Source organism: Stegostoma tigrinum, chromosome 5, assembly GCF_030684315.1.
Source record: "Stegostoma tigrinum isolate sSteTig4 chromosome 5, sSteTig4.hap1, whole genome shotgun sequence".
Classification (NCBI taxonomy): Eukaryota; Metazoa; Chordata; class Chondrichthyes; order Orectolobiformes; family Stegostomatidae; genus Stegostoma; species Stegostoma tigrinum.
In genome coordinates this window covers 86,688,264-86,710,888 of record NC_081358.1, presented here as the reverse complement: position 1 = coordinate 86,710,888, position 22,625 = coordinate 86,688,264, and the positions used below count along the sequence as shown (strand labels likewise).

The window sequence follows — 22,625 nt, the reverse complement described above, 5'->3', positions numbered from 1 at the left end:
GCTTTGATATAAGTTGCACTCATAAGGTTTTATATTTGTCGCCTGTCGGAAGAGGGTATTTGTTGTCTTCAGACCATGCTGAACACTTGTTGTCTGCAGGAGGAGACCACTTGCATTGGTTTATTGACTTTGCCTCCTTTTTTCCACAAGGGTTCATTTCCAAATATTGGAGCCAAGGCCATCCAGGGCATTAAAATCCCAAAGAATGATAATCTTGTTTTCTTCTGGGATGGCAGTAAGGATTTCATACGCGTCAGAATAGAGTCAATCATTGGAGCATAAGCACCGATGAAGACAAAGTGTGAAGTGAAAGTCTCCATAGTCAATTCACTCAGAGAGAAATGACTGATGTGAGTTTAACTTGAAGGTTACTGTGAATCAGGTGAGAAGCGAGTTTGAGAAGGCTGGGCCTTTATGGGAACTGAATCTGCACTATTGGCTTCACTGCATTGCAAAACAGGTTATTATCACCTACTATACCATACCATCCCCTCGCCCTCAGCTGATGAATCAGTACTCCTATATGTTAGACACCAAATGGAGAAAGCACTGAGGATGGCAAGTGTGAGATAGCGTTCAAAGAACCAGACGACCAAGATCAGTGAGTGACGGAAATAGCATCTTTATTGTACACTCACAGCAGCACGATGTAAAGGCGAAATAGAATCCTAAAATCATAGCTCAAAAGCAGCCTTTCTTACACAAAATTTAAACATCCATTAACGTTCTAACGCTTGAGTGTTAAGTAGTAGATAATGTACAAAAACCGTTCTGCAGGAAATTGGAGATGGTTTAAACATTTGCAAATGTTAGCGGCTATTGTTGAGGGTTAACGGTTATTTTAATGAGATTAGAGTGTCTGTCTGACTTGTCTTGCATAATTCAAAAGGTGTTAGTCTTGATATTTTCAAGGTTAGGATTTTAAAGTTGGAAAAATATATCTTTTTTGAAATAAAAGTCTGGGTTACTATCCGTTTTGGATGTCTGTGGTTTCTATTTACTATTGCTTGTTTCGTTAGTTTCATTGTTGCGTCCATCTGTGGTTTCTATTTGCTATCATTCATTCGCTCAGCTTCATAGTCACATCTTTCGTAGTAGTGCTGTCAGTTTCATTCATTTATTCAAGGTCGCGCAGTTCTGGACATAGCGCTGTTAGTTTTATTAGTTGGTTAAAGGTTGCTTACATACACTGCACAGTGTTTGTTAGTTTTATTAGTGGGGTAAAGCCTTATATATATATATTGAACAAAAACTTGGGACAAATACCTTGTTGCATAATATACACAATAGGTCTACAGGGAAGTAACATTTTACTTTAAAAGAAGACGGCTAATCTAATTGTCATCTTTGACTGATGCTTGGAGCCACTCTGGCTGGAGAGGGGTTTAGATAAAGGGTTTATTAATAGCACCCATTTGTGCTTGGATTTTAAAATCAAACAACACTATTTTTGGTGTGGGGGTGCAAAAAGGTTGCATTCTGTAGTATCTGTGCAGTTTTAACAGCCATCACGCCTGACTGTACCTTGGAATGGAATGCCGGTCTTGTTAAATAGGGTTGTTTACATAGCACGTTATGGATGACTACACTTTCAAGTGGAATGTAACCGCAACTTCAAGTAGTTGTAATCTGAAATGGGAGCGAGCTTCTGAATTAGTTTGAATGGGAGGGTTGCTGATAAATGGAAATCTTCAGCTAGTATTATAACCACAAATTAATGGATTAATGGACATGATTTATGAAGTTATATTAAAGGTTGTTAATGGACATGAATTCTGATGAATCACAAGTGTACAGAATGTACACTGGTGGGGCTTCAATGCCTATCACAAGGAACGGCCTCAATGGCACCATTACTGATTCAACTGGCAGAGCCCTAAAGGACATTACAGTCAGACTGGGTTTACAGCAGCTGGTGAAGAAGCCAACCTGAGTGAAGAACGTAATTGATTTCATCCCCAACAATCTGCCTGTCACAGAAACATCTGTCTATGGAGCGATCACCACACAATCTTTCTCGAGTCAAAATTCCCACCCTCATATTGAGAATGTCCGACATTGTGTTAAATGAGATAAAATTCAAACACAGACCCCTAGCAGCTCGACACTGGGCACTCACAAGGCACTGTGGGCCATCGACAGCAACAGAAGTTTCTTCAACCACAATTTGTAACGTCTTGGCCCAGCATATCCCCAGTCTACCATATGAACTTATGAATTAGGAGCAAAGGGAGGAAACTTAGCCCCTGGTCTTTTTAATAAGATATTATTACTCCACATTCCTGCTGACCCCTGTTAACTTTTCAGCCTCTTGGTTATCCAGAATGTATCTGCCTCTGCTTAAAAAAATTCAAAAGATTCTGCTTCTGCTAAGAACAGCACCAGCCATACATAAATACGAGGTGACAGCCTGGCGAAGTTAAACACAGGACTACTTGTGTAACAAGCAGCCAATAATAGACAAAGAGTGAAGAGATCTCACAGCCAACAAATCAGATCTAAGCTCTACAGTCCGGCCACATCCAGTCAGGAATCATGGAGGAAGAATCTCCACAAACATCCTCTTCAACAACGCTAGGGAGCCCAGCACATCAATGTAAAAGCTGAGGCTGATGAATTCGCAAGGACCGTCAGCAAGAAGTGCTGACTGGACGCCCCGTCCTTGACCTCATGGTATCTGATGTCATGAGGCCTCTTGCATCACAAATAGCAAGCTTCAGCCAATTCGATTGCTCCAAGTAATATTAAGAAACAGCTGAAGATACTTAATGCTGTGAAGGCGACAGGCTCTGACAACATTTTGACAAAGCTGCTGAAGATATGTGCTGCAAAACTAGTTGCACCCCTAACCAATATAGTTACAGCACTGGCATCCATTCAACAAGGTAAAAAATTGCCAGTTTAGCTTTGCCGACAAACAACAGAAGAAATCTGACCTGGCCTATTAGTCTACTCTCGTTCATCAGTAAACAATGGCAGGTGTTGTTGACAGTGCTATAAAGCAGCACTTATTCAACAACAGTCTGCTCATTGAAGCTCAGTTTGGGTTCAGCTCCTGACATGCTCACAGCCTTGCTCCAAGAGCTAAACTTAGGAGAGGAAGTGAGGGTGTCATTCCTCAATATCAAGGCAGCACTTGACCACTCAAGAGTTCTAGGAAAACTGGAGTTGATGTGAATCGGGAAAGATTCTCTGCTGGCTGGAGTTAGATCTGGCACAAAAGATAATGGTTATTGGACATCAATCATCTCAGCTCCATGACATTTCTGCAGGAGTTCCACTGGGTAGTGACCTAGACCCAACCATCTTATGTTGTGAGAAAGATATCATAATGTGAATCAACAAAGAGCAGAAGTAGACATTATGAACTGCTGGTGGACACTGCACAACCATCTACTTTTTAACATGCAGTTGACTGAGATCAGAATTAAAGAGGGTAATTGAGCAATTCGCCTTTGGAACTACTTGTTCAATTTCAAGCCATGTACCTATAAATTTCAGGGTATGCTGCCCATAATGGGCCAGAAAGTTGTTCATGTCGAGACACCACACAAGTTATCCCTTGATTGCTGTTTGCATTAAAATATAGTGGCTTGCTGTCTGCCTACAGGGAATTGAAATGCAGCTGAATTTGCTAGTTCATCTAAGTCAGCCTTGGCTGCAAAGCTTAGGTTATCCCCACTGAAGCCATTTTTGGAAGCCTGGACACAAGTCAGTGGCATTCAGGCAATGAACTGTCAAGTCATTGGGAATTCTGTCTCTTTAAGAACGGAATCATAGTTTATGTCATAGAAAGAAGCCATTTGGCCCGTCATGACTGTACCAGCCAAAAAGATGCTACCTAGCCTCATCCCACTTGCCAGCATTTGGCCCCTATCTTCTGAAGATGTACCCTCGACCACTAGCCACTAGATAAGCCAGGACAAAGCAAAGACATAGGAAGGTTGGTGACAGTGACTTTCTCAGACAATCCTCATTTTGAGGCGACACTAATCACAAGGAGCTAAAATGGTCACCTGGGAAAATAATACAGAGCTGAGAGTTATTGCCTTTCCTCTCTTTCCAGTCGATGAGTTCCAGATCCCTATCACTCTGAGTGAAAAAAAATTTTCTCAATTTGCACTGCAATCTTTTTATTAATCTCTTTAGTTACTGATCTATCTGCTAAGGTAAAAAGGACCTTCCAATCTACATTACTTGGTTGCCTCACAAATTTTTACTCCTCAATCAAATCTGCCCTCACCCTCCTCTGTTGCAAGTATTTCAGCATGTTTCTAATGCTGGTAAAATCCTGGTAAATCTTTTGTATACCCTCTCTAGTGCAGCCAGTTACATCCTTTATGTAATTACATGACCAAAACTGTCTAATTCCTCCAATAACTGCCATCTAATCAGAGCACATCTCTCACAGCAGCACCACCAGGAGAGGTGGACCCTACTGGGATTGCAGCACAGCCTGGCCAGTGAAGATGCAGGAGGCTGAGGGATTCATGTGAGGTGTTGTGAAAGTTACAGGGACATTAGTGTCAGAAAGGTTCTGCCAAGGGATTGGAGATGCCATGTGGAGCAAATGACCTTTCAGCTGGGCAGCCCTTGCATCAGGACAACCTTCCCTGGAGCACAGAAAGCCCCCAACCCTGATCCCACTTTTACACCGCCGTCTCCCAATGTGGCAGAGATTCCACCATGGTGCTGGTAGAATACCAGTGGTTACAAACTGAGGCCCTCAGTTTTGTCAATAAGATCATCCTCATTAATCAGAATGATTTGATCTTTCCTCCTGATTGCTGTCTTCCAAAGGCAGCATTAAATTCAACACATGTGCACAACTGAAGTGACATTATATGAATAAATGTTCCCAAATTTTCTCAAAGCACAATCAATCAACTGTGTTTATATTTGAGAATGATCATGAAGATACTAGCTTCCTAGCCCTTCCTGCCCTCTATCGTAGGACGACGGTATGATGGATGATGGTGACAGCCTTATAGTAGCTAAAGACAGAAAAATGCAGCTAACGCTGAATAGAAGCTACTCAGGTTTATTTTGTAATAATTCTCAAACAAATCTGTAAAAGACTTTTTGAGAGATTTGTAGCAGTACAAATACGACTTGTGAAGGACTGTAAAAAGCATTGTAAAATCATACTTGTGGTGATAAAGTAATGCTGTCAATGCTATGTGGTCTCTGAGAAAATTAGTTGTCAAGCTCCGTATTAGCCTTTCATGAACAAATGCTGCAAATTGCAGTGCTGAAATATCTCATATAAGAAATATTCAAAATTCTGTCATTTATCACTTTTTCAAACTAGAGTAGGGTAATTTAAGCTTTCCGTGATATTGTAAAATTGGAAAGTTCATGGAAATGAAATTCAGAAGAGGTATATAATATGGGCTTACATCTATAACACATCTTTTTACATTATCAAAATCAAAATTGAAGCTTTGAAAGATAGCAATTTGAATGGAAATCCCTCCTCAGTGTTTGCTTTATTCACTATCCGCTTTCCTTGTAGTTTCTTTCGTGGTACAGTTTCTTAGTTGTAATTTACTTAATGAAAATAAACATAGTTGACATAGTAATTGGCATATTTTTGGTAAGGATTTTTAACAAGGAATAAAGTCTGTAAAATACATTTATAGAGTGAAACAAAACTGAAACAGTAAAACTGTAGAGCAAATCAGTATCTATGAACAGTAAATTTCTCATCTCAAATGAAAGCTAAAAAATAGTTAGGCGTTTGAATAGAGTGGAAAAAAGAAAGGAGGAGAAATAAAAGGTTTGTTGAATTGGTTTGAAAGGTCTTTGAACTACCACAGTTTCTTCCTTTCCACAGTAGCAAACAAAGCAGCATTTTATGTTTTTATATCAGAGATATTGTATGCACAGGATAAAGAACCTGACTGTAACCTTGTAGCTCTGTTTCATCTATTCCCTATTCTTGTGGGTAATTTGATCTGACCGGATGCTGAATGTAGTGAGTTGCGAGTTATTAAGTGGCAACATCATTATAAAAGAGCAGTCTACTACTAGCATATTTATGGGATAGAAATTAAAGTGAGGTAAGAACATGAAACAATTTCCCCCAGACTTAGACAGAGTAAATAAGCTTTACAGGAGCATGGGCAATGAGTTAAGTAGGTGAACTGGTTCAGTCTAGTTCTTGCAATCTGCCCACAATGGGTGTAAATACAGGAATAATACAGAAATCCTTGAGCAGCTTCCAAGTGGAGTGCAGATTTTCTAGGGTGACCTTAGAGTATAGTGAGATAGCAAGAACTGCAGATGCTGGAGTCAGAGTCAATAAAGTGTGGAGCTGGAGGAACACACCAGGTCAGGCTGTGTACTGATGAAAGGTCCTGATCCAAAACCTCAACTTTCCTGCCCCTCTGATGCTGCCTGACATGTTGTGTTGGCTTAGAGAATAGTGAGTTTGGTGAATAGGAGAGAAGATGCATTTATTTCCCTATTTTCTTGACCTTCTTCACCATCCAGTACTTGGGTCCTGCAATGGTGCTGTGGAAAAAGCTATTGCTGAGTAATCTTGTGTTTTACTTATAATAAGTAGTTGGAACATTTAAAATATGGCAGATCTGCTGAACAAGGTAAAATATATGGTTAATCAAAAATGGCATATCATGGATGCATCAAGTGTCCAAGACAAACACATGAAGTACACTATCTGCACAAGCTTGTGCCCTGGATTTCAAAATTGGAACAGCCCTGGACTTTCTGTTGTGCACCTGTGAGGCAGTAAACAATAGCACACTTGCTCTCATCTTTGTGTAGAGGTGTGCAGGCAACTAAGAAATAGGTTACTACCAGGCAGCTCAGGAGAACCAGAAGCTAGCATATGAGTCCGCTGGGATGATTTCACTCACTAGTTGGTTTTCTGTTTTGAATATGACAGTAATGGAGTGCAGTCAGAGCCAAGCCAGTGGCACTATGACTGGATCAGCTGTACAAGACAAAAGGCAGAAGAGAGATAACAAAGTGTGGATCTGGATGAACACGGCAGGCCAAGCAGCATAAGGTGCTGCTTGGCCTGCTGTGTTCATCCAGCTCCACACTTTGTTATCTTGGATTCTCCAGGATCTGCAGCCCACATTATCTCCAAAAGGCAGAAGAGTACTGTTGAAGGGGGCTTATGTTAGCTTGGAGAACGAACTGGCATTTCTGTGACCAGAATCATGACCCTGGGATGGTGTGTTACCCCTCTGGTGCCAGGGTCAAGCATGTCGCAATACGGCTGTGGGAGATTCACAACCAGAGATCGTGGGTCCGTATTATTTCCAATAACATAGGTAGGAATGGGGTTGAGGTCTTGAAAGAAAACTTCAAAATGCTAGGAAGGAGATTGAAAAGCAGAGTTCAAAAGTAATAATCTCAGGATTACTTCCACTCCCACATTCTGGTAACCACAGAAACAGGAGAATTGAGCAATCAAGGGTGTGGCTGGAAAACTGGTGTAGAAGAAAGAGTGAGATAACAAGGCGTAGAGCTGGATGAACACAGCAGGCCAAGCAGCATCAGAGGAACAGGAAGGCTGACGTTTCGGGAGCTGGAAGGCTGAAGTTTTGGGCCTGGACCTTTCTTCAGAAAGGCCTGCTGTGTTCATCCAGCTCTACACCCTGTTATCTCAGATTCTCCGGCATCTGCAGTTCCTGCTATCTCTAGAAGAAAGAGTGTCTGGTTAAGGCATTAGGAAATATTCTGGGACAGATATAAGATGAACAGGTTACATCTTGGCAAACATTATCGTAGGATGACAAAGTGTGAAGCTGGATGAACACAGGCCAAGCAGCATCTCAGGAGCACAAAAGCTGACGTTTCGGGCCTAGACCCTTCATCAGAGAGCTCCTGAGATGCTGCTTGGCCTGCTGTGTTCATCCAGCTTCACACTTTGTTATCTTAGACTCTCCAGCATCTGCAGTTCCCATTATCATTATCATAGGATGGTCCGTTAGTAACCTTAGAGAGGGTTTAAATTGGGTTGGCAGGGGATGGACATTTAAGAGTGAGTTCAGATTCAAGAGAAGAAAAGTAGGTTAAAAAGAGAGTATTAAGAAAAAATAGAACACAGACAGCACAATGGAAATCATAAGTAAAATCAAAATGGAGGACAATGTTAAAAAGCCTGAATTAAAGGCATTCTAGAGATTCCACCCTCAGGCGACTGTCTGCGTGGAGTTTGAACATTCTCCCTGTGTCTGTGTGGGTTTCCTCCAGGTTCTCTGGTTTTCTTCCACAGTCGAAAGATGTGCAGGGTAGGTAGATTGGTCATGCTAAAGTACCAGTAGTGTTCAGGGATGCATAGGCTAGGTGGATTAACCATGGAAAATGCAGGGTTACAGGAATAGGGTTGGGGTCATGGGCCCGGGTGGGATGGTCTTCAGAGGGTTGGTACAGACTGGGTGAAATGAATGGCCTGCTTCCACACTGTAGTGATTCTATGATTTTATGGACATTCTTGGGAGGAATAGACAAAAAGGAAAAGGAGATGTAGCAACACTTTTGAGAAGGGATAACATCAATAAAGGAAGATTTTCAATTCAAGGATTAAGATGTAGAATCAATTCGAATGAAACAAAGAAATAGCAAGTGGAGGTAAACATTGGTTGGAGTTGTTATTGGAATATCAGGGGGCGATGGTGGCATAATGGGAATATCACTGGTCTGGCAATCAATAAGCGTTGCCTGATATTCTGGGGACATGGATTTCAATTCCACCATGGCAAATGGTGAAATTTGAATTTGTTAAAGAGTTTACCTAATGGTGATCATGTAACCATTGTCAATTGTTGTAAAAACCTATCTAGTTCATTAATGTCCTTCAGGGAAGGAAATGTGCCATCCTTACCAGGTCAGGCCTACAGGTGACGTCAGACCAACAGCAATGTCAGTGACTCTTAACTGCCTCTGGCCGGTAGAGATGGGCACGAAATACTGGCCTAGCCAGTGATGTACACATTCTGTAAACAAATAAAACAAATATAGTTGGTGTTGGCATGATGTAAATCAGGAAATTAGGGATGCATGTAAAATAGATAATGTAATAATAATGGGCAACTTCAACTTACATGTAGACTGAGTTAAGCGAGTGAGCACAATTGCTTTGTTTGAGATTTGTTTCTAGAACAGTATCCTGAAGAGCCATCTAGGAATTGGTGCTATTTTCACTTTGATCTTATGAATTAAAAGAGAAATTAATACCATGCTATAAAGGAGACTTGGGGGAATAATGACAATAAAAAAAATTAATTTTACATTAGTACACCAGACATTCTGAAACTAGAGTCTTAAACCTGAGGAAGGGAAACTATGAAGATGTGAGGGGCAAGTTGCCTTTAATGGAGTAGGAAAATGGTGGAATCAAGGGTTATGGGGGATAAGGCAGGAACAGGATACTGATTGTGGATGATCAGCCATGATCATAACGAATGGTGGTGCTGGCTCGAAGGGCCGAATGGCCTACTCCAGCACCTGTTGTCTATTTTCTATTGAAAATATCCAAAACAGTTGATAGGCAATGGTTAGTGTTTCAAGAAATACATGGTCTACCAGAGATATTCACGTTGCAAGGCACAAACACCCAAACAGAAAATGTTACTCGATTACAATTAACAAAAGCAGTTAAAGATTGCATTAGATTAGGGGAGGTAGCTTAAAAGAATGCCAGAAATAGCGGTAAGTCTGAGGACTGCGAGCAATTTAGTGCGCAGCAAAGCGGGCCAAGAAACTGATAAAGTAAGGGTAAATAGATATGAATGCAAGCTAATGAGGAACATAACGGTGGAGTCAAATAACTTATTGGTATGTGAAAAGAGAAAGATTAGCCTAAATGAATGTGGGCCTATTCCAAATAGGAACAGGAAAATTTATTCTGGAGAACAGAGACACGGTGGAGAGCTAAAGTCACTTTGCAGTTGTCTGCATGAAAGAAGATGCAGAAAAGCTTCCTGAAATGCGAGACAACAGAGAGATTTGTGTAATTATACACTAAAAGAAACTAGAATCAGTAAAGAGTACATTAGTACATGAAAAATTTGCTCAACTGTGGGTTGATAAATCTCCTAAATGAGTTCAACGTCATCCCAGAGCACTGAAGGAAGTAGCAATTGAGCAAGTGGATGCATTGGTTTCTCTGGAGATCTTCCTGCTGACTGGCAGACAGCAAATGTAACCTTACCTTTTAAGTAGCGAGGGAGTGAAGAAGTACAGACCTGTTAGTTTGACATTTAGCAAAATTGGGCAAAGTCAAAAGGATTGAAGAAGGAAATCATGTTTGAAAAACAACTTGTTGGAGGATGTTACTTGTATTATAGAGAAGGGAGAACCAGCAGATGTGGTGAAGTTGGATTTTCGGAAAGCGTTTGAGAAGGTCTTTGTATGGGGTTAGTAAATAAAATGAGTGTGCATGGATATGGATTGAGAATTGCTCAATAAGAAAAAGTAAATAGGCAGAATAAACAGCTCATTCTCAACACGACGGACTATTACTCGTGAGGACCGACAAGGATCAGTGCTCGGTATATAAATGTTCACAATCTGTATACAGGATTTGGGTGTGAGGACAAATTGTAAAACTTTCCAATTTGCTGATGACACCAAATTGGATGAGAACTTAAGTTGTGATACGGTGTAAGGATGATCTAAGAGAACTTGGACAGGCTAACCAAATATGCTGGAACATGGCAGGTGGAATTATAATGTAAATAAATGTGACCTTATTATTTGGTTGAAAAAAACTGAAAGGCAGAATAGTTCTTAAATGGGGAGAGATTGGAAATGAGAATGTGTACAAAAGGATCTGGGTATCTTTAAGCATGAGTTGCTAAATGCTAACATGCAAGTGCAGCATGCAGTTAGGCATCTGGTATTTCGAGGGGATGTGAGTACAGAAACAAAGATGTCTCGAGATAATTGTACCTCACCTGAAGTATTACATACAGTTTTAGTCTCTTTATTTATTGAAGGATGTAGCTGCTATTGAGGGAATGCACCAGAGCCACACCAAATGAATTCCTGGGATGATGAAATTGTCTTATGAGAGAGATATAATTTTGAAGAATTAGAGGTATTCTCATTGAAATTTGCAAAATTCATACAGGTAGTTACTGAGTTGATATAGATAGGATATTTCCCCTGACTGGTGACTTGAAAACCAGGAAATACGATCTCAGCATAAGAGGTAGGCCATTAAAGACCGAGATGAGGAGGAATTTCTTCACTCAAAGGATAGGGAACCTTCAACAATTTCATAGGTTCAAGGCAGAAATCTATAGGTTGCCAGAAAGGAGTGATACAAAAGGATTTGAAGATATTGTGGGAAATCCACATTGAAGAAATGATCAATCATGATCTAGAATGTCACTCGAATAGGCAAAATGGCCAATGCCTACTTATAGCTTCATATTTTATATGAGATCTGAAAAGCACAATATGGCATTGATTTCAGTAATCTACTAATGTGATACACAGTTTATGGTAGAGATAAGAAGTTTTACTCTAGCTTTCAGACTTAATGTATGCAGAATTATGCCTGACCAATGTAGTTGCACCAATTGCTATCATGCAACAAATCCTTTTGCTATGTAAGAACAGTGCCTCTTCTGTAGATAATATAAAATGCTACATTGCCCCCCACTTGATAGACCTAAGACAAAGTAGGATTAGTGGCAGCAAACTACCTGAATCTGTCCCTACACAGTCAGACGTTACACAACACTAAGATATAGACCAACAGATTTATTTGAAATTACAAGCTTTTGGAGGGTTGCTCCTTCATCAGGTCACTTCATCTCCAAAAAATTGTGTGATTTCAAATAAACCTGTTGGACTATACCCTGATGTCATGTGACTTCTGACTTTGTCCACCCCAGTCCAATACCAGCACCTCCACACTATGGCTGCAATCCCTACGCAGTAGAGGTGTCCAATGCCACAAATATTAGGAACAGCCACCCAGAAAAATACCTCACCTGCCCCAGCAGCAAGCTGGTGAGATTAGCTAAGCCACCCATTTATTGACTGGTGCCATATGTAAATGTACACAAATGTAAACAGTAGACACAAATGCTGCGCAGCAACAAATATAACCAGTGTGCTCTCCCATTGCAGGACCATTGGTTTTGGCGTGTTCGAAACAATAAAGTTCTGGATGGTTACCCCATGCAGATTGCTTATTTCTGGAGGGGTTTGCCTTCAAACATTGATGCAGTCTATGAACGGCCTGATGGGAAATTTGTGTTTTTTAAAGGTGAGTGTGAAATTTTGTCGCAGAGCAAAAAAGTAATTTTTGTTTCAGATTTCAAGCGTCCTCAGTGATTTTGTTTTATGCAAGAAGGAATTGTGCCGTCAACAATGAACAGAAACTGTTCCTTTTTAAACATTGTATGTTTTAGGAAAATATTTAGTTAGTAGCCATTTGCTATTTAATTTCATGTTAACCCATTTTTAAAATATCGTGTTAATGAAAATTAAATTTTAAAAGCTAAACATATTTAAGAAATGAATTTATGCTAAATTTAGTCTTGTATTGTACAAGATATTAATTTCCAGATGTATGATGTAAAGCACTTAATTTATCAATCAAATCATTTATCATTTATTAATCAAATCTGACTCTGGTCAAAGACCGAAGAATTTGTCATTTATCAGACAATTGATTATTTGGTTTGACCCTGTTGTCACTTACAAAAATTATAATATTACAATTCACAACCGAACCTTACATAAAACTGATATACTGAATTATTCTCTTGAGTATAGCAAGCTACAATCAAGAAAAATATTTTTTTTTTCAATTGCTTCAGTGCTTTGATGCATGACATAAAATGATATTGCATCTCACACCAGTTCAGAAAGACATTAAGATAAGATCTGTTCTCTGAGGTTTACGTGTAGGATTTCAAAAGGATGTTCAAAGAAGATGCTGATATTCAATCATTTTTGTCGCCAAATCTTATTTGTACTAACTCTGCAAACTGGAAACATGAATACTGTTCCAATCTGTCAGCAGGCAATCTACAAAGACAGCCAATAATGAAGGACCTATGATGCCCCCTTTAAAATCTGGGAAGCAAAGCAACAGAAATTAAAGAAATCACCACTTTGAGGAGCATGCAAAACTCTTGCAGTGAATGTAGTAGCAAGGATATTAATGGCCAGATTTATGCCGTCAAGACAGGAAGCTCGTCAGGAAATTTTTATCTCCTTGGAAATGACTCCTATATGCATGATTTTCATGGTGGGTTTGGGAGTGTGGGGCTTGGGTGTGACTATTCATAGGTGGCCCCAGAAGAAGTCAAATGCTGAGCTAAGCAGTTTTGGAAGTCTGCCTTTGTTCTCTGAGATTTTACTTGTGTGCAAGCCGCTAGCCTCACCTGTTAACCTTCCTCCCTGCCCCCTGCACATGACACCTCATACTCCATGCCTCTCGCCCTATCCCTATGTCATCAATACCTCTTTAAGCCATTCATTCAGCAGCCACTTTGGGTAGACTCCAGACACATATAGAAATGGAAGCAAATTAAACTTCAGACAATTTTTACAAGCTCTCACTCACGTACACCTAACCCATTTAAAGATTTTATATCCCCTCAAGTGCTGGATAATTTGTGATGAGTCACATTGACAAATAAATTAGAATAGTCAGTCGAGCCCTCTGTGTGATGCATTGTGGGCTTCCATGGCAATGCCTCCAGCAGGCAGGGTCCACTTGTCAACCAATCAGCACTTTCTCCTAATTCATATAAATGTTGGTTTTTCTCCTTGAATTTGTATTCTTGCAAAATGGCCTGGTGAGCGCAAAATTATGAACTTCAAAACCAAAATCTCTTTTTTAAGTTCAATGCTACCAAATGACTGTTTTTACCTTCAAATCAAACAAGTGACTCGGGTTAAAAATGCATGTCTACCTTTATCTGACTTCTCTTGACTATAGCTGACGATCCTATTGATGATGACTCCAATTTGCTATACCCTGGTATGCAGAGATGAAAATAGCATTGATGGACCTGGAAAGATACAAAGTGTTTGTGATACATCAGCCGACCCTGGTTAACTGACATTTCAATGTTATCTGGTTCTGGCAGGAGCTCCTGTCACCTAGATTAAAATCTACACAAAATGTGCACCTGCTTTAGACACATCCACCACAATTTTCAATCTGCCACAAACACAGATTGAGCACCTAATCTTGAATAGAGGAAAGTCTGTTGATACCAGCAGACCAGTGAGAAAGCTCTGCAGCAGTTGGTGACTGGCAGCTCCCCCTGGCAGCTGAATTGGGAGCTGCTGCTATGAGGGTGCGGACATTGTGGGACAAGGACAGGGGGATGCAATAAGATCCTTATTCAAAATGCCAGAGCTGCCTGACCCTCATCCTGGAGGGAGCAAACTGTATCCTAACATCAATTATGGGGCAGGTGAAGGGGTCACTCATTCGATGCCATGTACCAAGCCTCCTCCTCTACCCACACAACCCCTCCCTGCAGAACACAGCAAAAATTCTGTGGTCCTGCACTGAACTGTTGAAGACAGTCCACTGTGGTCTGCCTTCATTAGCAACCAGAAATACCAATTGGTTCGGAAACAGAGCCTTAACAGGCCACGTATAATTACACTAAACTGGCTGCCTGTTGCTTGCCAGCAGACAGTTGATCCAACCCTGAGCTGATCTCAGCATCAGGATCGGGTGGAGAACTGGCACAGTCCTAAGTGGTCTGGTACCTGTCTTTGATCTGGACCTCAAACCCTTCTAACGGTCTAGCCGCAAATTCCTGGCTCTTTGCGTATAGGAGCAAAGAGATCCTTCTGCAGCTGTACAGGGCCCTGGTGAGACCGCAGCTGGAGTATTGTGTGCAGTTTTGGTCTCCAAATTTGTGGAAGGACATTCTGGCTATTGAGGGAGTGCAGCGTAGGTTCTTGAGGTCAATTCCCGGAATGGCGGGACTATCGTATGTTGAAAGATTGGAGCGACTGGGCTTGTATACACTTGAGTTTAGAAGGATGAGAGGGGATCTGATTGAGACATATAAGACTATTAAGGGATTGGACAATCTGGAGGCAGGAAGTATGTTTCCGTTGATGGGGGAGTCCAGAACCAGAGGACACAGTTTAAAAATAAGGGGTAGGCCATGTAAAACAGAGTTGAGGAGAAACTTCTTCACCCAGGGAGTGGTGGATATATGGAATGCTGTGCCCCAGAAGCCAGTGGAGGCCAAGTCTCTGGATAGTTTCAAGAAAGAGTTAGATAGAGCTCTTAAAGATAGTGGAATCAAGGGTTATGGGGATAAGGCAGGAACAGGATACTGATCGTGGATGATCAGCCATGATCATGATGAATGGTGGTGCTGGCTCGAAGGGCCGAATGGCCTACTCCTGCACCTATTGTCTATTGTGTCTTCAACTATGGAAACAATTTCGATCCCTCAGTGTGATTAGGGTGGTTGTGACTTGACAATCATTTCTATTGTCTTGGCTAACACATGAACATTGTCCATTTAAAGTGTCTGCCACTAATGGCAGTAGAATCACATCCCAGCAACCTTTAAGGAAAGAAGGTCAGAAAGTTGAGATAAATGATGAGAATCAGTCATGGGTCCTCCTGTGTTTTCTTCTTCTCCCTACCATGGATTACAGTTGTAGTATCATATTTTAGAATACAACATATTATGTGTAAAAGCCAAAAGAGCTGTGGATGCTGTAAATCAGGAATAAAAACAAAGCTGCTGGAAAAGCTCAGCAGGTCTGGCAGCATCTGTGGAGGAGAAAACAGAATTAACGTTTGGGGTCTGTTGCATTCTGAGGAAGGGTCACCGAACCTGAAATGTTAACTTTGTTTTCCCCTCGACAGATTATGTTGTGTGTTCCTGTATTTTTTGCAGTATAAATTCACCCTTTGCTGTGAGCAAAGGTTGACATGTTAAACATTCAAAGCTTTGATTCTCCAGTTCTGATGAAGAGCCATTGGACTCCAAACATTAACTCCACATTAACCTGAGTTCTGTGAATTACCCTAAAAAGTGCAAAAAGAGTCAAAAATGTTTTTAATTTCAACCTAATGCACCTGATTAATAATGATGTGTGTGCGATTCAGGTGCCCATTTTATGTCCACGCGATTTTTCCCAAGTTTTGCAGGTCAGGTGGATTAGCCATGCTAAATTGCCTGTAGTTTTGAGGGTGGGAAATGGGGTGGAGGGGTGGGATGCTGTTTGGTGTGTCAGTGTGGTCTTGCTGGGCGGAATGGCCTGCTACCGCACTGTAGGGATTCTATGATTCTCTGATTTTGACTTATTTGCAGCCGATATTTTACAGAGGGTATCTGACTTAACTCTAGTTTCATAATCTAGCTTATGTTAACATTAGGGCTTTAATATCACAATAATATAGAAGTTCCATTAGGGTAGCCAGGAAAATCATTAAATGGTGCTGTAAAGTTTGCAAATAAACCTACATGAAGCTTTAATCTTGTAAACAGGATTTTACAGTAAATTGAATTTTTCATAAAATGGTCTTTTAACATTAATTTAAAGGGAATAAAAGGTTTAGAGACAATTCTGCCCATAAGACCAATCTGTCGCTTTTATTAATCATGGAAACTAATGCCATTTCACTCCTTTTTTTCTACGTAATCTCTCAATACACTTTCTTCTCACATAATTAGTTTCTTCTCATTAAGTACCTCAAATGACTTTGCATTTCTTATCTTCCAACACAGTGCCTACTACAATATACATAAGCTTGTGACAAATATAGATTTTCTTTTCTGTTTCTTTGTTTGAAATCAAACATTCTGCCACCCTCTTCCAAATTTACCTTTTAGAGAGAACATTCTCTGTCTGCCGTTGTTAACTCCTTTCATTAGTTTGAACCTCTTCTTCACCTCAAGAGAGTGAAATTTATAGTTATCTCTTTTTCATGTTAATTAATTTCTTCATCCTACTTAAGTTTCCATTGCACTTTCCCAGGGTTCGCATATTTTTCACCTGAAGCAGTACAATATATTCCTATTGGGATCTGGTGACATTTACAGGAGAGAGAAAAGAGCCAAAGCAAAGGCAGTGAAATAGACAGAAAGAGTAAGACCATAAGACATAGGAGTGGAAGTAAGGCCATTCGGCCCATCAAGTCCACTCCACCATTTAAATCATGGCTGATGGGCATTTCAACTCCACTTCCCTGCACTCTCCCCGTAGCCCTTGATTCCTTGTGAGATCAAGAATTTGTCGATCTCTGCCTTGAAGACATTTAACGTTCTGGCCTCCACTGCACTCCGTGGCAATGAATTCCACAAGCCCACCACTCACTGGCTGAAGAAATGTCATCTCATTTCGGTTTTAAATTTACCCCCTCTAATTTTAAGGCTGTGACCACGGGTCCTAGTTTCCCCACCTAACGGAAACAACTTCCCAGCGTCCACCCCTTCTAAGCCATACATTATCTTGTAAGTTTGTATTATATCTCCCCTCAACCTTCTAAACTCTAATGAGTACAATCCCAGGATCCTTTGCCGTTCATCACATGTTAAACCTTCCATTCCAGGGATCATCCGTGTGAATCTCCGCTGGACATGTTCCAGGGCTAGTATGTCCTTCCTGAGGTGTGGGGCCCAAAATTGGACGCAGTATTCTAAATGGGGCCTAACTTGAGCTTTATAAAGTCTCAGAAGCATATCACTGCTTTTATATTCCAACCCTCTTGAGATAAACGACATTACATTCGCTTTCTTAATCACGGACTCTACCTGCAAGTTAACTTTTAGAGAATCCTGGACCAACACTCCCAGATCCCTTTGTACTTCTGCTTTACGAATTTTCTCACCATTTAGAAAATAGTCCATGCCTGTATTCTTTTTTCCAAAGTGCAAAACCTCACATTTGCTCACATTGAATTTCATCAGCCATTTCCCGGACAACTCTCCTAAACTGTCTAAATCTTTCTGCAGCATCCCCACCTCCTCAGTACTACCTGCCTGTCCACCTACCTTTGTATCATCGGCAAACTTCGCCGGAATGCACCCAGTCCCTTCGTCCAGTAGGAGGAATGTGCATAATGATCCACTGAAAGAAGGCTCACATTATAGGAGGGAGCAGCTATAAGGAAACTCCTGAACTGCACCGTCATTATCTTAAGGGGACTAATCTGAAGCAGTCCAAAATAACTGCGCAGAGCTCCCCATCAACAAGTCACCCCTTATTTACATATGGAGAGACATACTCCTGTTCTTATCTGTAAGCCAGGGTTCCCTGATTAGATCAGATTAACAACTCCAAACAGGGAACTCATTCTATGAGGTCCACCTGGCTGACCTCATTACAATCACTGCATCCCTTCCCCACTGAGTCCACGAACATAGGCATGTTTATTTTTGGTAGCTTCTTCTGGGGCATTTCAGCACCAGGTAAGGTTCCTCCAACTCTACCTCTGATAGAGGGACAGGGTGGGGGGCTGTAATGCACAATAGCTCGCCTCTTGTGCCTGGAGCACCTCGGAAAAAGTTCATTCTCTTCGTTGGGTAGCTAAGGTGATAAGGCAGTGATATCCACCGTGTCCATGTCAGATTCCAAGGGATCTTCAACACTTGACAGACAGGGAGAACCACAAATTTTGGAACAGTTGGAAAGGCTGTTGAGGAGCCGGGCATATTTGCTCCCAAATCATTTATGAGTTTGCACCTTCCGTATGGTCCATGTGCTTGTTCAGGACTTTTGCACCTACCTGAACTTTATACTAGACCTCGGGTTGACCATGCCTCTTACCCACACAGGGCCATTCCCCTGTTCCCTAAACCAAACTTCGTCCCCTAACGTAAACTGTCTCTCTTGCCAAGCAGAGTCTTATGTCCAGCATTGGCATTCCTGATGCCATTTCATCCTCCCCCCCCCCTCACCGGGCCGCCAATGCCAGAAGTTCACATTTAACCTGATGCGCAGTCTTCTCCCCACTTTGCTGGAGCTATCCCTGTCGTTGCATGAGGAGTGGTCCTAGAATCAAATAGGAACCAGGACAGTTTTGTACCAAATGAAGCTGTAAGGCTGTTTCTTTAAGCCTGCCTTCAAAGTTTGGACTGCTCTTTCTGCCAGGCCATTGATGATGGATGGTATAGAGCTGTCCTTACATGTCGCATACCATTGAGCATAAAGAAATATTCAAATTCCCTGCTGGTAAACAATGGCCCATTATCTGTGACCAACACTTCCAGCAGTCCATCTGTTGCAAAAGATGCACACAGTTTTTCTATTGTTGTCCCCATTTTTGATGAATGAGCTCTATGCACGCCCAGCCACTTCAAGTGGGTGTCCACGATGACTGAGAACATTGACTATGCAGGTCCTTTCATAAGCGCAATGTGTAACTGGTTTCCCCAGCTACCCCCATGAATGTGGAAGAGCTGTTGGTAGTAATGTTTGTCCTTGTTGGCACTCTGGGCACTGTAGCAACACAGCTATATCTGCATCTAAGATAGTGATCAGAGATAATGGGAACTGCAGATGCTGGAGAATCCAAGATAACAAAGTGTGAAGCTGGATGAACACAGCAGGCCCAGCAGCATCTCAGGAGCACAAAAGCTGACGTTTCAGGCCTAGACCCTCTCTGATGAAGAGTCTAGGCCCGAAATGTCAGCTTTTGTGCTCTTGAGATACTTGGCCTGCTGTGTTCATCCAGCTTCACACTTTGTTATATCTGCATCTAAGCCTGGCCACTATATATAACTTCTCACCAGCATCTTTATTTTGGATGACACTGACTGGTGTTCATTAAGTATCTGGCAACCACCTTTGCTTGAGACAATCCCTCTTGTCCCCCCCAACGTAATAAGCCGTCCTCTACAGTAATCCGGTGTCTCTGGGCTCAAAAAAGTTTCAATTCTGGTTGTGACGGTCCTTTGGTTTCCCCCATTACCACCAGTTGTTTCTGTTTTGCCAGAACCGGATCTCTCTGCATCCAAAGTCTGATATTGTCAGCTGTGACGGGCAGCAATTTAAAACCATTGCAGAACTCTTGCAGTGGCATTTCTGCTGGTGGTGTATCTGTCAGTGAGAGCCAGCTGAATATATTCACATGGTGCACTGGCTCGAAGGGTCGAATGGCTTACTCCTGCACCAATTGTCTATTTGTTCGTTGGCCTCCCAATCGGTGTTCCAACTTGTGTTTATTGGAGATCATTTTGGACCCTTGTCAAATTGCTGCAGTGCATCTTGTATATAGTACACAATGCTACTCCCGAGTGTCAATAGTGGAGGGTGTGAATGCTTTGGGATGTGGCACCAATCAAGCAAGATCCTTGGACAGCCCCTTCCAAAGTCAAGACCACTTCCTTCTAAAGGTCAACGGCAACAGACTTGTGGCATCGTCATCACCCGCAAGTTCCCCTCCCAGCCAGGCACCATCCTGACTTGGAAATATATTGCCATTCCTGGGTCAAAATCCTGGAATTTGGTGCTGCCTGGCATTGTGGGACCTACAGTATGTGGACTGCAATGGTTCAAGAAGGCAGCTCACCACGGCCTTCTCAAGGGCAACTAGGGATGGGCAATAAATGCTGGCCAGCCAGCAATGCCCACATTCCATGAGTGAATATATTAAAAAAAGTTCTGGTGAGCATTTTTCTCCATACAAAATCTCTCCTCCTGCCAACCCAATTTTTATTCTCAAGGTGTTATCAGGGGATATCATTTTTTCTCTCTTGCATGATTCAATTTCATTTCTAAGTCTCAGATTTGGAGCAATTTAAATTGCACAGGACCATAATATATTCGTTCCGTAATGGTCAGTGGTAAAGAAAAACACCAAAATGGATTCCAGTGAATATGGTCTTCCATGCAGGGAAGAGAATATAGTGTAGTCACATAACATTGATCCTATCAGTGAGATTGCTGGAAACATTGATGCCCAGCAGAGACTAGTCTGACCTCCCTTGACTATCAGGGTGGATACACCGTGTTGTTACCATATTAATTCAGTAATTACTTAATTGAGCTTGATATCTTCTTCTAACCTGGAGTAGTTATTGATTTCTTTGGGCTGACCAAGCTAGCTGTTCCAATTCCATGAAATATTATTGGTGTTCCCGTAGCTTTGAAATAGTTTACACGACAGGAAGAGTTGGCCTGTCTCTGACAGAGCAAAAATAATGGCAGATGAGATGTGTTCATCAGTTAAGGGTCCAAAAATAAGATCTTTAACATTGAGAAAATTGCTTCTGATTTAGTTCTTATCGCTGAGATGGTGAGTTTAGAATCTCAACATTGGGGTGCGAGAAGCTTATTTCCAAACATTTGCATCTCATTAAAGGCCCAACTCGCTCTATTAGTATTGCATTTCCAAACTTTTTGTCCACAACCGAGAAATTGAATATCACAAAAACCTAACTGCTTAAGCAGAGCGGGCGGCTCGCAGCTTGACTTGCCAACTTCCATTGCAGCTTGTGGAATGGCAGTGTCAGCCATTTAAAGAACAAAGTCTTTCACAGTGTATTGGAGACAGGCAACTTGTGGTGGTGAGGAGCAGTGATCTGTCAGTGAATCAATCAGAAAGGAGTCGACATACCAATGTATGATATCATGCAGTGTCAACATCATATTTGCAGCATGTGGTGGCAGATTACGTGGCAAACACGCTGCATACAGTTATAGAACCAGAGATCTGCAGCACAGAAAAGGCCCTTCAGCCCATCACGTCCGCAGTCAAAAAGAATCAGATCACAATTCACATTGTATTTTCCAGCACTTGGCCAACAACCTTGTATGTTTTGGCATTGCAAGTACACATATAAATGTTCCTTAAAAGTTACAGAGATAGTAGGAGCTGCCAATGCTGGAGAATCTGAGATAACAAGGTGTAGAGCTGGATGAACACAACAGGCCAAGCAGCATCAGAGGAGCAGGAAAGCTTGATGTTTCAGGCCAGGATCCTTCTGCAGAAAATGAAAATTTGTGAAGGGTGCCAACCGGAAACGTCAAGCTTTCCTGCTCCTCTGATGCTGCTTGGCCTGCTGTGTTCATCCAGCTCCACACCGTGTTATCTCATTTTCCTTAAATGTTATGAGGGTTTCTGCCTCTGTCACCCTTACAAGCAGAAGACTCCAAATTCCTACCATCCGCTGGGTGAAAAAGTGTTCCCTGTACATTTCTTGCCCCTTACCTTAATTCATTGCCACCAGTCATCAATCTATTCATTAAGTGGAAAAGTTCCTTTGTGTCTACCCTGTCAATGTCCCTCATGAATGTATTCATCTCAATGATGTTCCCTCTTAGTCTCCTCTGCTATAAGGAAAACAATCCCCGTCTTTCCAATGTCTCTTCATAACCGAAACTCACCAGCCTAGAGGACGTTGTGGTAATACTCCTCTGCACCCTTTCCAGTACAATCACATCCCTCTTGTAAAGTGGATTTCAAAACTGCACACAGTAATCTAGCTGTGGCCTAACCAATGTTTTATACAGTTCCAGCATAAACTCGCTGCTCTTAAAATCTGTGCCTCAACTAATGAAGGCAGATCTTCTTAACCACTACATCCATCTGTTCTGAAACTTTGAGGAACCAGTGTGCATGCACATCAAGGTCTCTGTGATCCTCAGTGCTTCCCAAAATCCTTCCAAAAGGGACCTAAGGGGCA

General features: G+C 41.6%; 1 protein-coding gene across 1 annotated transcript in view; it reads left to right on the top strand.

Moving 5' to 3' along the window:
* The window catches only part of LOC125452081 (matrix metalloproteinase-16-like), a 233,385-nt gene that overhangs the window by 181,399 nt on the left and 29,361 nt on the right, over nt 1-22,625 (top strand). The window contains exon 7 of the mRNA XM_048530053.2: nt 12,121-12,259. Coding sequence (XP_048386010.1) covers nt 12,121-12,259 — 139 coding nt within the window. The remainder of the gene's footprint in view (nt 1-12,120; nt 12,260-22,625) is intronic.